This window comes from Stomoxys calcitrans, chromosome 2, assembly GCF_963082655.1.
Source record: "Stomoxys calcitrans chromosome 2, idStoCalc2.1, whole genome shotgun sequence".
NCBI lineage: Eukaryota > Metazoa > Arthropoda > Insecta > Diptera > Muscidae > Stomoxys > Stomoxys calcitrans.
In genome coordinates, this window is record NC_081553.1 from 9,355,474 (window position 1) to 9,372,146 (window position 16,673).

The 16,673-nt window shown below is 37.0% G+C and overlaps 1 protein-coding gene across 1 annotated transcript; it reads right to left on the bottom strand.

Annotated features, from left to right (window-relative positions):
- Nucleotides 1-2,870: 2,870 nt before the first annotated feature.
- LOC106083955 (uncharacterized) lies at nucleotides 2,871-4,232 on the bottom strand. Its single transcript, XM_013247291.2, has one exon. It carries the CDS (start codon nucleotides 3,772-3,774, stop codon nucleotides 3,535-3,537), a length of 240 nt encoding a protein of 79 aa, XP_013102745.1. The 5' UTR covers nucleotides 3,775-4,232; the 3' UTR covers nucleotides 2,871-3,534.
- Between the last annotated feature and the right edge of the window lie 12,441 nt (nucleotides 4,233-16,673).

A 16,673-nucleotide genomic window follows, 5' to 3' on the forward strand; every position in this document is an offset into this window, starting at 1 on the left:
TACATTTGTGAGATACTTTGCCATGTATAAACTTCTCCCCAAAGATGTGTCGTACTGCGGCACGTCGTTCGGACTCGGCTATAAAAAGGAGGCCCCCTTATCATTGAGCTTAAAATTAAATCGGTCAGCACTCATTGATATGTGAGAAGTTCGACCCTGTTCTTTAGTGGAATGTTCATGGGCAAATTTGCATTTGCATAGGATTTATAGCCAAGTTTCGCAAACTCACATAACGTGTCGAAATTTTTGTGATGTTTCTTGAATTATAGGCTTCCGTCGCATATGCAGACAACATGCGAAAACTTTTGCAAAATATATGTTTTGTGGTTTGTATTGAAAATAAAAATTGTAGCTAGGTGATTTCATATGACAAATTAGCACCTTTCGTTCGCTTAATTTATTTAAATTTAGACTTATTAATTTCTTCTCAAACTCTAAGTACATCTGAGTCTGAATGTAAGTATAGAAACTGTGTTAACACGGGACATATTTTAAAGACTTTTCTCTTACTCGCCAAAATGTCTGATTTGATGTTTTGGAGGAAAACTTTAATAAAATGTAAAAAAATAATTTAAGACAATTTGATCTGATCTTTCTGCTCTTTTGGTTGCACCAAAGAACATTTAATTAATACAGAGGTGAACAAAATTTAAAGTTATGTATTGCAGTTCTTTAGTACAAACTCTTTATAATAAATGATTTTTAAAAAAATCGGTTCTTGATCACTTTTATGACATTCAAAGCCAAAATAGTTAAGTCCAGGCCTGAGAAGAACAACTATAAACAAAACTAGTTGAACCATGTATTAGAAGTAGTACTTTAAAGTGAAAAAAGGATTGGAAGAGCATCAAAAGGCGAGTTGATTTAATCTAGTCCTGCATGTATGAAAAAGGAGGGGATCAAATAAACTTACGAGTCAAGTAGAAGAGTGCTGAATGCACGGCTTAAATCTGATAAGCATATACAAGTCCTCTTACATCCTACACTAATTCAGCTCACTAACCTGTGAAGGCTCTAACCAAGAGTTTTTGTATGGTAAGAGATTTCCATCAATGTTAAGTAGAAGAGTGCGGAATGCACGGCTTAAATCTGATAAGCATACACAAGTCTACTTACATCCTACACTAATTCAGCTCACCAACCTGTGAAGCCTTAAACCAAGAAATTAAAAGTCAAGACCCTGTCGAGATTTCTGACATCCCAGATACGAAATTAAAGTTTCTTGTGCTGCTTTGTAATAGAAAGTGTAACCAATAGCTTCTAGTATGAAGTCCCGCCTCGTATATCATAATATCGTTATATACAATATAAATTTTGCCAATATATTGTTAAATCGTAATAAAATCATTCAGGAAGATTTGTAACTTGTCGACAGATATTGAATATTTCCGAAAAATAGTGGAAAAACTAGACGGAAATTTATCCGAAAACTTATATTAAACAATATAGAGTACCGCTAGATGCAATAGCACGAATATGATCAATGAATATTTGATTTTACTATACCAAAACTACTACTGTATTTATTCCAATTGATTCATGTCAAAGAGGAATAAGGAGATTTTTTCAAAAACTTCCACCAGGTCTCAATGAAGGAATGTTGAAAAAACATGACATTGCTAATTGGAAGTCAGTACTAAGTCAATACGGAGGTCACCGTAGCGCAGTGGTTAGCATGTCCGCCTACGACGCTGAACGCGCGGGGTCGAATCCTGGCGAGACCATCAGAAAAAATTTGTGAGGTACTATGCCATGTAAAACTTCTCTCCAAAGAGGTGTCACACTGCGGAACGCAGTTCGGACTCGGCTATAAAAAGGAGGTCCCTTATGTTTGAGCTTAAACTCATTGATACGTCTAGAGCAACAATGCATATTTTAATAAAAAGATGTTCCAAAACCTATTTTAAATTACCGATTCCTCAGGCAAATGGTCGTGTGATAGCAAAAGGAGGTACTCTGCTTCATTCCTTTGGGCACTAAGTTGGATGGTTATATGAGGAAGTAAACTGCCTCAACCATCAGGACCTCATCAGGAAGATGTTCTAAAACCTATTTACAATAAAATAACGAATTCTTCATGCAAATGGTCGTGTGATAGCATGAGAAGGTACACTGCTTCATTCCTTTAGGCACTAAGTTGGATGGTTACATGAGGAAGCAACCTGCCTGCCAACCCACAGGACTTGATTTTGGGACCGTAAAGTTAGTCCCAAGGATAAAGCATCATCAGAGCGTCCTATGTTGGGCCAGCTGCAAACTGCAGAGCATTGTTAATATTTATAAGCTGAATACAGCTTAACTATGCCCAAATGACTAAGAATATCTATTTACAACTTCAATAGTCACCTTATTTGCATATAAGGTTCGCAGAAGTAAATGGTTTAAATATTGCCGTGAATAAAATATTTTTTCCGCTATTAGGAAAAAGCCACACTTTTCAGTATTTCACATGTCATGCTAGGACATTTGTTAATGTTAGGCTTGTTACGCTTTGGAGGAGATGCTGTATGGGCATTCACAATTATCTATCTTCTTCTAATGGTGTGCAGATCATTTCAATCAGCTCATTTCATTGATTTGTTATCAGATTTTGTTCAAATTTGAAAGTTTGTGTTTTAAAATGTGAACGACCTATTGTAAAAAACGATATCAAAAAAATGACTGAATATTTTACCATGTTTAAATGTTTCGATCACTAAACTAGACCAATAAACTTTCTTCTTATTCAAAAATATCAACCCATAACCGTTTAATTAATAGCTTCTTCTCGCTTAATCAGAAATACGGAAGCCAAAAAATTATTCAAAGCCCAAAAATACATATGGAAGGTATTTTTCTGTTTTTCTTTCGTTTTTCAATAAAGGTTAAAGTAAGGTAAGGTAAAATATTTATTATACGAAGGCCTCAATTAAATGAAGGAGGAAAAGCCAAGCGAATATTTAATAACATTATTAATATTATACACAACAAAATTAATAAATTATAATAATTAACAAAAAAAAAAAAAAAACAAAAAAACTGAAAAACGCAAAGAACTTAAAACTTAAAAAAAAAGAAAAAATAATTCGTTTGAAGCTTATTTTAACAAAGTTTCAATTTCCAATGGGTTGACAAACAAATTGTTCTGCCGTTTTGTGGAATTAAAAACATAAAGACGGTACTAAATAGACTCTCGTTTTGTTTTCGTTAGATTTAACTTAAGAATATTAAATAAATGGAACTATTATTAAATTACAAAAGGAAATAATTTCACTTTGTTGGGGGTTTTTCAACTAAAATTTTTTTCTAAAAATAATCACACATTCTCTACAACGCCTACACCTACTGTTGCAAAGGTTCCAACCAATAAGCCACTTTGAGACCAACCCAGTACTCTTCCCCCCACAATTTCTGTTTTTCACATTCACCTTCGTAGCTTGGTTTTCCCCAATATGTATCCTTTAACCAATTTCTCTTTGTACCACATCTGTTGGAATCCGCATCGAAGAAATTCTGGAAAGTAGCAAAAGAGACAGAGCGACAAGAAGCTGATGCTTAATTTCGGCGATCAGAGGCACGTGTCATGGACTGACGGGAATTCTCCTTTTCACGTAGTTCTTTGATGGAGCCCACGGTGCCCACGATAAGCTGGGCAGTGAACTGTGTCTGAGATCCTGCTGATGATTTAGCCGAGTTGGCCTCCCGATCTAGCCTGGCATTGGGGTTGGCATAGGCACTGGGGTAGCCCACATAATTGTTGTTTAGGTCACGACCGCAGCTGCATTGATGAGACATGGTGGTCGTGGTGTTATTGACGATGCTACGAAACGGAACTTATAACTTGCGTTGTTATATGTTATGATTTTCGATTTTTCTTTGTAATGTGTAACAATTTCTTTTGCCTTTATCGCGGTTTCAAAGTATTTTCAGTGTTTTTTTTTTTGCATTTGCTTTGAGGCGTCAAGAACACGTTAGATCACGTCGTTGTTTTTAAACGACAGCTTGAGATGTTTATTGAATTCAAATATTTTCTTTTTCGTATATTCTTCTTTTCTCGCAATATCATCTGAACATTCCACAGCAATAAACTTTTTTTTTTATAAGATTCAGTTTTTTCCGAAAAGGCAAATAAAGAAAAAAAAAAAAAACAAGAACACACAAACTCTCTGTGTTAAATATGTCTGTCTTCGATGACGACGATCCGTTGCCTTAACGAAAGCAAACCGTTTCAGTGAAATTTTTACGTAAAACTGATCGTCAAACCAGCCAAACAAATGAACAACAAACCGAGTGAGCCAAAGATACAAAGCGCTTCATACATACTTATCCACAGTCATACCATTCCACAAATACGTTCCTACGTATGTATGTATGTAAGTGGTTCGTTTTCAATTGATCGCCGAAGCAGCAGCCACAAAAGCCTTCATACTTAACTTAAAGTAAGGTTCTCTCCGTGTTGTGCTCACAATCTTGTATACGCTCGCTCATACACTTCCATAATCATCTCACACACACATATATGCTTGCACATGCAGATCTCTTGAATACGGTGCGGCATGCTTTCGGAAACTTTGATTATCCATCCACTCTCACTTTGTGGTGTTGTGCTATTGCATTGTTTATTTTGTTTATATTTCGAAAACTTTCACACTTACGCTCTCACTTGGCCGCTCTCGCTTGGGGAAAGATCATGACGTGAATGAGAGAAAACTTGAAATGTTATTTTGTTATGGGTGGCAAGGGTTGCCAAATCGCAGTGTATGATTATGAAGAAGCAAATCTTAAAATGAAATGCAATGTTATCCGTGTACTTCTTTAAAGAAACTGCCTGCATTTGAGTGTAGGACAGTTTGAAAGATACAGTGGATACAGTATCTAGCTGGTCAGCGCTCGCTTCGCTGTTCCTTCTTTTACTTTATATGGAACAAAATTATCTTTTGAATAAATAGGTATGTCCGTTTTAGCTTTTTTTTCGGAGTTGAGGTGATCCTCCAGACACTTAGCCTGAAACAAATATTAGCTACTCTAATATACCATATCATTTATTTAAACCCCATATTGTCGCCCAAATACTTTGTCCGACAATTGGATATCAGATAAGTTTTTTAATCTTAAATACCTTTCAATACAAAGCAATTGTCCGATATGCAGTGCCATTGTGATCTTTTCAGCTATGTGACACGCAGTGGAATAATATTCAGATCTGTCAGAATGCCGTTCTTCTACCGTTACTTCTATTACCAGGAATATCGTAGTTCCAATCGGCTTTATCAGGAATAGTGGACAGCACTTTTTATCAAAAAGCGGCTCAGGTAGGGTGTAATCCACACTGCCTGGAACATCGGACATTGTATCGAGGACAACACAGTGTCCGTAGCCGCCATATGACCAAAGAGAAAGCTCCCTTAGCTTCACGGCAGTGGTCACAGTAATTCGTCTAGCCACAATTTCAAGGGGCATTAGATGTAGCATTAAATTCAGTGCATCAGTGCGGATCCGGTTGAGTATTGAACAGTAGGTGGATCTTTGGAGCGCCGTCCACCAGACCACAACATCATATAGCATTATAGCTCTGACAATTGTAGCATACACCCAATGCATGACGCGCGGTCTAAACCCACAACTTTTGCCAATGTCTCTCTTGCAGGCGTATAGGGCAAGCATATTTACGAAGCTCTTGTTTGATAAAATTTGATAAAAAAAAATTGGAAAATTATCGTTAAAAATCCTTTTTAGAGTATGGCAAAAAATCTCACAGCCTTATTCACATCACTTATGGGGTCTTAAAATTGGTTTATTTATTTTATAAAGGAAATTTGTCAAAATTTTCAAAAACTTTTAGTACAATAGAAACCTTTTTAAATAGAGATTGAGTGACTTCATTCATATGGTCACCGCGGGCAGATTTTCATCTGTTAATACGTTGGACTCATTGGAACGTGACGGTTGTTATCGTCGACGAAGAAGTTTGGCTCAAAGACGCCGTCGGCATGCAAACCACATCACACATTTATTTTTTATTGACGAAATGTTGATCCGTGAAGCACATGTGGGTTGTCACCTGGCCAATATTGCATATTTTGCTTATTGACGAACCCATTCAGCCAAAACTGAGCTTTATTACTGAATATGAGTTTGTTCTTAAAGTAGCGATCACCGACTCCGAATTTTGGTAGTAAATTTGTATGGTTTTTCGATAGTAAATTTGTATGATTTGCAGACGTTGTTCGTTCATGTACCCAACCATGATGAAAATGTTGAGATTACTGAATAAATTGACACTGACTGTTCTGCGATTAGTGTAAGAGTGCCTTCACAATTTAAATTAAAATTTGTCAAGTACTCATTGGAAAACTCTTTACGAAAAATTGGAAAACTCTTTACAAAAAATTGGAAAACTCTTTACAAAAAGTTGTAAATTTTTAGTTTAAAATCAGCAGACTATGTTTGCTGATATTAGAAAACTTAAGTTTGTGAACTGATGAATTATTTTTAATAAATTTTTGATTTGAAAAACATATATGTGAATATTTTTCTTGTATAATGAATAGAAAACATCCTTAGGTACAATTTTTAATATTGGTACTAGGTTTGAGGAAGCCTCAAGTTTTTAAAAATGTCTTCTGCTCTTGGCAACCTTAATTGATAATACGGGCTTATCACTATATTTGTTTTTCCAAAAAGAGTAAACTCACTTGGAGCTTTTAATTGAACTTTTCCCACATTGCAATGTATTGGAGATGCACAACACCGAAACAATTCTTCGCTTTTTTCTCCAAGCGAATAAAACGACTCATAGGCATTTTTCATTGCGGTTGTCGCAATAATGTCGCTGTTAAGTCTATGCGTTGATGTTGTCGTCGTTTTCCAAGATGCCTCTGTGGACTTTATCACGTTCGTTCCCTTTCGTTCGCTAATTGCAGTTCATTTAAAATCATATCAACCAATTTTAGTTTTTAATAGGCATCCCCCAATTATCCACTGTCACCTTTTTGAAGAGAGGGAAATGTTTTGACAACCCAAAAGGTATCTACCCGGAAAATTACCCGGGTATTTACCTGGTGAATTTGGTAAATACCTGGGTTTTTATCAATATTTACCAAAAAGCTGGCTATTCGTAATTTTGCATATATTGTGGAAATCTAAAACGTTTTGTAAACCGGGTAAATACCCGTCTATTTACCCATATTTACCAAAACGCCGGGTAATGATGATTTTGCAGATATCTCGGTAGTCTAAAATATTTTGCAAACAGTTTTGATGATTCTTATTCTTTGTATGAAAAAACTGACTAATTGATCTCATAAAATCGGACCGTAGTTTTATATAAATTTTGCTGAAATTTAAAATAGTGAGTTTTGGTGGATCCATGTAAATTTTTGCCCAATGTGCTCCAGAGTGCACCATATTTGGATATAGTTGCCAAGTAGACCAACCTCCTGATTAAAGGTTTTAAGCCCATAAAAGACGCATTTATTATACGATTTCGGTGAAAATTCGCCGAATGTGGTCTATATGCCATAAAGACCCATCTCCCGATTCGGGGCTCAATGGGTTTGAAATTTGGAGCACTGTGTTTATGTTTAACACGTAGCTTGTTAACATCTGTCTAGGGAAAAGATGAAGTCGTCCGAACAAGATTACCTTACGGGATAATGGATATATACATTGGAGCTTCCCCCCACCCGGCTAAAATCATTTATTTTCGTATACATACTTATTTTTGTTTTGTGGTCCTAATATAAGCCCCACAAAATAAAACCCTGGCTACGTGCCTGATTGAATTGATACTCAAATAAAGACATATTTGAGCATATTTTAACAAAATGTGAACTGATTTTTTCGTATATCAAATCCAATTTTTTCTTGGAACATGGCAAAATTTGGTGGCAATTGTGGCTTTTATAAAAAGAAACTTATTTTTCAATGTCTGTATGTCGAAAGCACGCTAACTTTGGAAGGAGTAAAGCTATCCGCTTGAAATAGTTTAAATCGGTTCATAAACTGACTGTCATATAAACCAATTTGGGTTCTTGACTTTTTGAGCCTCTAGAGTGCGCAATTGTTATCTGATTTGACTGAAATTGTCCACGACATGTTTCGTTATGACTTCCAGCTACTGTGCCAAGTATGGTTTAAATCGGCAGCTGTCATATAAACCGATCTTGAATCGCCCACTAGACGGCGCAATTCCTATGCGGTTTGGGTGAAATCATCATGAGGTGTTTTGTTCTGACTTCCAATAACTGTGCCAAATATAGCGCAAATCGGTACATAACCTGATATAGCTGCCATTTAAATCGATCTGGAATCTTGACTTCTTGGGCCTCTAGAGGTTTCAATTCCCTTTCGATTTGGCAGAAATTTTGTAAAACGGCTTCTCTCATGTCTTTCAACATATGTGTCTAGTATGGTTTGAATCGATCAATAGCTTGATACAGCTCCCATATAAACCTATCTCCCGATTTTGCTTCTTGAGCCCCTACAAGGCGCAATTCTTATCCGAATGAACTGAAATATTACACAATTACATTTATGGTCCGAATTAGACTATAACTTGATATAGCTCCAATAGCATAACAGTTTTTATTCAATATTCTTTGTTTGTCTAAGAAGAGATACCGCGCATAGAACTAGACAAATGCGATCCATGGTGAAGGGTGTATAAGATTCGGCCCGGCAGAACTTAGCACGCTCTTACTTGTTCTTCTATACGCAGGTTAAGTTTGAACGGGCTAAATTGGACTTATTTGGATATTGAATCCATTTAGATCGATCAGGCGATTTAGGGAATAATTATGCCCGTAGAAGCCGCGTTTTTATCTGATTTCGTTGAAATTTGAAATCGAAAGGGCCCCGATATTCAAACCGAATATAGTCCATATCAGACCATATTTACATATAGCTGCCATATAGACCGATATGTCGGTTTAAGGTTGGTATTCTATTCTGCTTTCGGAATTGTCGCGGAAATCTTTTATTATGCCGCGAACGGAATTTGATAGTTATGTTTTGTTTTTATTTTCATTCCAAAAGAGGTTTTTATCTGCACTTATCTGACGTCCAGCGATGCCACTAAAACTTCTTTTTGTCATTTTCGTCACTATAAACAGAGTAATACTTTTTCACCTTTTTTCCTACAGCGTTTCGCCGACGTTTTTTATACCCTCTACCATAGGATGGGGGCATACTAATTTCGTCATTTTGTTTGTAACTCCTCAAAATATGTCTAAGACCCCATAAAGTATATATATTTTTAATCGTCATGATATTTTAAGTCGATCTAGCCATGTCCGTCCGTCTGTCCGGCTTTCGAACTAACTTTCGAAGGAGTAAAGCATTCCGCTTGAATTAGTTCAAATCGGTCCATGTTTTGTAATAGCTGCCATATAAACCGATCTGGGGTCTTGACTTCTTGAGGCTCTAGAGGGCGCAATTATTATCCGATTTGGCTGAAATTTTTCATGATGTGTTTCGTTATGACTTTCAACAACTGTGCCAAATATGGTTTAAATCGGTCCATAATCTAATATAGCTCCCATATAAACCGATCTGGGATCTTGACTTCTTGGGACTCAAGAGGGCGTAATTATTATCCGATTTGGCAGACATTTTGTACAACAGCTTCTCCCATGACCTCCAACATACGTGCCAAATATGGACTGAATCGGCCCGATACAGCTTACCTATAAATCGATATCCCTATTTTACTTCTTGAGCCCTTTAAAGGCCCTATTCTTACTCGATTTGGTTGAAATTTTTGCACATAGACTTCTACTGTGGCCTTCAACACTTAATTCAATTAGCATAGCAATTATTTTCTTTTGTCCTTTGTTAGTCAAAAAAGAGATACCGGGAAAGAACTCGACAAATGCGATTCATGGTGGAGGGTATATAAGATTCGGCCTAGCCGAATTTAACACGCTCTTACCTATTTATATGGAGTTTGACAGCATTCCACCTGCATAGCTGAACAGAATACTCAGCTTTAGGGTCATAAACCCGTTACAAGCGCATTTATTATCCGATTTTGATGAAATAAGAAATAGAGAGTTGTTTTAAGACATCCGACTCAAGTATGGTTCACATCGAACCATATTTAGAAATAGCTGACTTATGGACCGATCTGCCGATTTAGGGCCTTAAGCCCATAATAGCCGCAATAATTATTCGATTTCGCTGAAATTTTAAATTGTGTGTTGGTGAAAACCTTCCGATATGCGACTTAAATATGGTTCAGATCGGTTTTTGTTCCGATGTAGCTGCCATATAGACCGATCTGCCGATTAAAGGTTTTATGCCTATAAAAACTGCATTTATTACTCGACTTCGCTGGAAATTGGCACAGTAAGTTGTATAAAGACTTCCATAATCAGACCAGCAGATCAGATTTTATTTAGATATAGCTGCCTTATAGACCGATCTTCCAATTTAGGGTCTTAATCCATAAAAAGCTGATTTGTTGCCCAATTTCGCTGAAACTATGACTTGTAGAAGAGTTCTCGGTCATTTTCATCTAATTAACAATGATCTAGGTACCAAAAAAGGTATTTACCTAAGCATTTGGAATTCACCCGCTAGAATCCCGACTTTATTGATGATCTCTTCTACTAAACGGTGCGAGGACTTTAGTATGAGCTATGCAATATGATACTAACCATGTTGGTAGATGGCTCGATGACCATGATGTTAGAGTTTTGTCTATTAAAATGAATTTTATACTAGCAATCGCTCAAACCCCTCTTCTTCCCTATGTCCATCAGTGCCCCAACTAGTTTTGTAAACAACGAAGACGGCAATGTTTGTATGTTTTGGTTCCTATATGATGCACAGTGGTATGAGATGAAAAAAAAAACTCGCAAAAAATCTGCAGTTTGTTATAGAGCGCTGAGACAGACAATGTGCAAACAATCAAGGTTATAGTCGCTCCGGCAGCCTATTGACAGGCCCCTAAACCTGGTTACATCGGAAGTTTCGAAAATTAGTTTGGGCTGCCAAATCTTCATTGGTGGTCCGATTTTCTAAAATTAGAATTTATTCAGAACGAAAATTCAAGAAGCAAAATCGGGAGATCGGTTTATATGGGAACAGTATCAAGCTATTGATCGATTCAGACCATATTAGACACGTGTGTTGAGGGTCATAAGAGAAACCGTTGTACAAAATTTCTTCCAAATCGGATGAGAATTGCGCCCTCTAGACGATCAAAAAATCAATATCCCAGATAGGTTTATATGGCAGCTATATCAGGTTATGTACCGATTTGCGCCATACTGAGCACAGATTTTGGAAGTCATAATAAAACACCTCATGAGAAATTTTAGCCCAATCGGAGGAGAATTGTGTTCTCTATGGGCTCTAGAAGTCAAGATCCAAGATCGGTTTATATGACAGATTATGAACCGATTTGAATCATACTTAACACAGTTGTTGGAAGTGATACCAAAACACCACGTGCAAAATTTTAGTCAAATCGGATAAAAATGGCGCCCTCTAGGGGTTCAAGAAGTCAAGACCCAAGATCGGTTTATATGGCAGCTATACCAAAACATGGACCGATTTGGCCCTTTTACAATCCCAACCGCGGCTAGTTTTACTCCTTCGAAAGTTAGCGTGCGACGGACGGACGGGTATGGCTAGATCGACTTAAAATGACATGACGATCAGGAATATATATATATTTTATATGGGGTCTCAGACGCATATTTCGAGGTGTACAAACAGAATGTATTATACCCCCATGCTACGGTGGAGGCTATAAAAACGAATAGAACATCTTAAAATTTGGTCCTCAAGTTTGCAGATATTTTATGCGCATTTTTTCACCTTACTACACATTTCGGTCAAAGATGGTTTTCAAATCGGCATTTTCTAGAAAATTGTCCATGGAGGCTACAAACATTATTTGCAAATTGCAAATTTTGCCCGTGAACATTATATTATTTGGTTCAAAAAAAATTTTGTATGAGATCCGATCTTGGATCTTGACTTCTTGAGCCAATAGAGGGCGCAATTCTCATTCGATTTGGAAAATAAATTTTATACAAAGGCTTCTCTAATGACCTTAAACATACGTGTCTAATAGGGTCTGAATCGATCAATAGCTTGATTTAGCTCCCATATAAACCGATCACCCGATTTTGCTTCTTGAGCCCCTACAAGGCGCAATTCTTATCCGAATGAACTGAAATATTACACAATTAATGTCTACAACGTTCAGCATTCATTTATCGACTATACTTGATATAACTCCAATAGCATGACAGTTCTAATTCAATATTCCTTGTTTGCCTAAAAAGAGGTACTGCGCATAGAACTCGACAAATGCGATCCATGTTGGAGGGTGTATAAGATTCGGCCGGGCCGAACTTAGCACGCTCTTACTTGTTTTTTAAAATTTTTTTTACTTAAAAAAAAAATATTGTTACAAATTTAAAAAAGTATTACGTCTATACAAGTGCCCTAAGCAATGAAAATATGAAATCGGACAAGGGGACCGAGGGTCATGCAATAATGGGTTAAACAAGTTTTTCCAATAGAGTCTTATCAATGAAAAACTTGTTTTTCCACAAAATTGTGAATTTTTTCGTTCTTATTCCACTGTGCGGCGTAGATACTTACCATCAGTTAGGCCAGTCTGTCTTTAAAGAAAAATGAAATTTTTTACTAGAAATGCTGCTGCTTCTGCTCAAAAAGCACTTGTCGTCGTAATGTTTATGGCGTCCATGTGTAGTTTCTTGCAACCCAGCAATTGGCCATTGTACATTTTCAGTTTGTCGTTTTTTTTTTGCTTTGTTTTTCGTTGGGGAAAAACTGGAATTGTTGTATCTACCATCTGTAATAACGGGAAATTTGGGATTTCCCCATGGAGCAAAAAGTGAAAAAGCTCAACGCCAAGCAAAAGTGAAAAACAATGGTGGAGTTTGGTTTTTTCTGAAATGTCTATTTGAAAATTTCCAGTTTTCCGTTGGACCAAAATGACTTGTGTTTTCTCTTTCAGACGTGGTAGGCTTGTTGGGATGGATGATTGTAATACAAATGTGGTGATAAGTTCGATGGGAAATTTTTTTCCAAACTATTGAACGAAAAGCGATGGCGTTTGACTATTTGGGTCATACAAGTTCATAGATGGAGTGTGGCAGAAATATGTATATGAGTATTTGGTTGCAAGTTTAATCTTTTTTTTCGATAGAAAACAGAAATTTATTTTATGTATTGTCTACATTTGAAATGAATATGAACTATTCCGTTTGATTGAGGATCTCACAGTCGTTATATATTTTGAATTTTTAAAGATTATGGATTTCTTAGCCACTTCGGAATTTTGGTTGGCGTATGGTTGGGTCTTTTAGCGGTGCGGTTATATGGGGTCTTCTTCATGGGAGGTCACCGTGGCGCAGAGGTTAGCATGCCTATGACGCTTAACGGCCGGGTTCCTACCCCGTCGTGAACTTCAAAAAGTTGTCAGCGGTTGTTATCCTCTTACCAATGCTGGCTACCTTTGTGAAGTATCCTGCCATGTTAAAATTTATGTACCAAGTGGTGTTGCTATGCGGCACGCAGTTCGGACTCGGCATAAAAAAAGTAGGCCCCTTGTCATTGAGATTATACTTTAACCGCACTGCACTTACTCATTGGTATGAAAGAAGTATCCCCTGGTCCGTAATGGAATGTTCATGGGAAATTAAGTTAGTAAGTGGTATATCTATTCATGCGTTTTGCTTTACTGAGAGTAATTTGGTGTAGTCGTTAGTGGGCATAAGTGGCGTCTAAGGGCTCAGTAAATCAAATCGGGAATTTGTTTAAATTGGGGCTTCTAGGAGCTAAAAAAGATGAGTCTTATAAATAAATCTCCCTTCTCGACATCTTGAGGCCAAATAGGTTGCAATTTTTATTGGATTTGGTCCATATCAGAAGACCAATCAGGAGTTCGGTTTATATAAGAGCTATATGAGGTTATAGACCGATTTGAACCACACACACGAGAATTCGAAGTCATAACCGAGGGGCTACATGCAAAATGTCTTGAGCTTCCAGCGGCTCAAGATCTCAATCGTAATTGGCACGCCTCTTGAAAGCTGTAACAGAACTCGGCGAACAAAGTTTTAGCCAGATCGGATAATAATTGCGCCTTCTAGATGACTACGAAGTCAAGTCGAAGGATTGTTTTATATGGCAGCTACATCCAAATCGATATGGCCCATTTGCAATCCTCAATGTCATAAATCAAACAGTAAGGAAAGGCAAAAGTCGGGCGGTGCCGCTTTATAATACCCTACACCTACTCTATAGGTACAAGTAAGAGCTATGTCTAATTCTGAACCAATTTTGTTGGACCTCGCCGCATGTTTTCAGATGTAATAACTACGGTTTTACCCAAAATTTGGTAATATGGTACTCGTCGAGGAAAGCGTTGTGCAACATTTTGGCAAGATTGGTAAAAAAAGCTCTTGCAGTGGCTCTAGAAGTGAACATCGGGCGATATACGTATATGACAGCTATATCCAAATCTGAACCGATTTCTATGAAATTCATCTATAATGTCGAGAAGCAAAGGAAAATCCTACCGCCATATTTCGAGAGAATCAATTAACAAATGACAATTTGATTGCAATATTACTGCAAATCGAACGAGAATATATATATGAGAGCTATGTCTTAATCTGAACCGATTTCGAGTAAACTTTATAGACATTGTAGAAGTCGCCGAGGAAAGCGTTGTACAAAATTTTGGGAAGATTGGTCAATAAATGCGCTTGCAGTGGCTCAAGGAGTGAAAATCGGGCGGTATATATATAAATATATGAGAGCTATAACTAATACTGAACCGATTTCCATGAAATTCACCCGTAATGTCGAAAGTTATTAGAAAATTCTTTCTGCAAATTTCGAGAGAATCGGTTAACAAAAATCTGATCCGATTTTATCCAATTTAAATAGGCCTCGTCTCTAGGTCGAAAAACATGCCCGTACCAAATTTGAAGACGCTCGGATGAAAATTGCGACCTGAAGTTTGTACACAAATTAACATGGGCAGACGGACGGACATAGCTAAATCGAATCAGAAAGTGATTCTGAGTCGGTCGGCAACTTATCAATGGGTGTATCTCTTTTCCTTTTGGGTGTTACAAACTAATTCACTAAGTTATAATACCCTGTACCACAGAAGTGCTGTAGGGTATAATAAGTAGTATCTGTTCAAAATTGCAAGCGTCCAACTGCTATCGCGATTTCCACAGACGCACGGATATGGCTAAATTTACTTAGAATATCAAGACTATCCAGAATGTCGCAGATGAATATTTCGCGATGTTACAAATAGAATGACGAGATTAGTAGGTGGTGGATATAAAAATTTAAAACTTTTATATCATATTTTCTCTTTTGAGGGAAATTAAGCGATTATTATTGACATTTTTAGAATTCTTGCTTGCATATGCAACTACAAACCGTATTCAGTGTCTTCACCAATAGTGGAGCTGTATCAAAATCAAGAATGTTTCCAAATAATTGGAGACAACTTTCTTTAAAGTTATGACCAATAGGTGCTCCCATTTAATTTTTTTTTGTCTCATCTTATAACATTGCTGATTGACTGAGTAATTCGTCGAAGAATACGGCTGATGATGGGGTGTAATCCCAGAAACTGCAGTCCGGTAAACCTTTCGACCAAATTTTTGAAATATATTTTTTTTTAAACCAAATAGTGGTTTTATTAATACATAAAACCACCCACGGTTGTCAACTACAAAATAAGTTTGTCAACCATTGGTTTGGTAGTTATCAATGTGGTAAGGCCAGCCAAAAAAGAAATGATCGTGAACGCATAGACTACATAAAGAACAATGAGAAAAAAAGATAAAAACAAGTAAAAAGCCGTTAAGTACCCACCACCTCGGGTATATGTGTAAACCACCTTAAGTCAAAATCCGGTGAAAAATTCATACCTTATGCGCCATAGCAGCTATATCGCAATATGTTCCGATTTGCACCAAATACTAATAAGTACAAGTCATTGTTCAATTGTGTATAATAACATTTTCGTCTTTTTAGTAGCTATATCTAAAAATAAACCGAACCATATACGACACGGATGTCGAAAAGCCTAACATAAGTCACTGTGTCAAATCTTAGTGAAATCGGGTTATGAATGCGCCTTTTATGGGGCCAAGACTTTAAATGGGGATATTGGTCCATATAGCAGCTATGTCCAAATCTGAACCGATCTGTGCCATATTACAGAAGTATGTCGAGGGGCTTAACTTAACACACTGTCCCAAATTTTGGCACAATCGGACAATAAATGCGCCTTTTATGGGCGCAAGACCTTTAAGCGAAATATCGGTCTATATGGCAGCTATATCCAAATCTGGATCGATCTGAGCCAAATTGAACTGGGATGTTGACTTGACCACATTGCTCCACGACCGGCTATACACATACAAGGTTTTAAAAGTGATTTAAACTTAAGGTTCCGACCCTAGACAATCTAGCTATGTCCGACCGTCTGTCTGTCTGTTGAAATCACGCTACAGTCTTTAAAAATAGAGATATTGAGCAGAAATTTTGCACAGATTATTTTTCTATCCATAAGCAGGTTAAGTTCGAAGATGGGCTATATCGGACTATAACCTGATATAGCCCCCATATAGACCGATCCGCCGATTTAGGATCTTATGCCCATAAAAGCCACA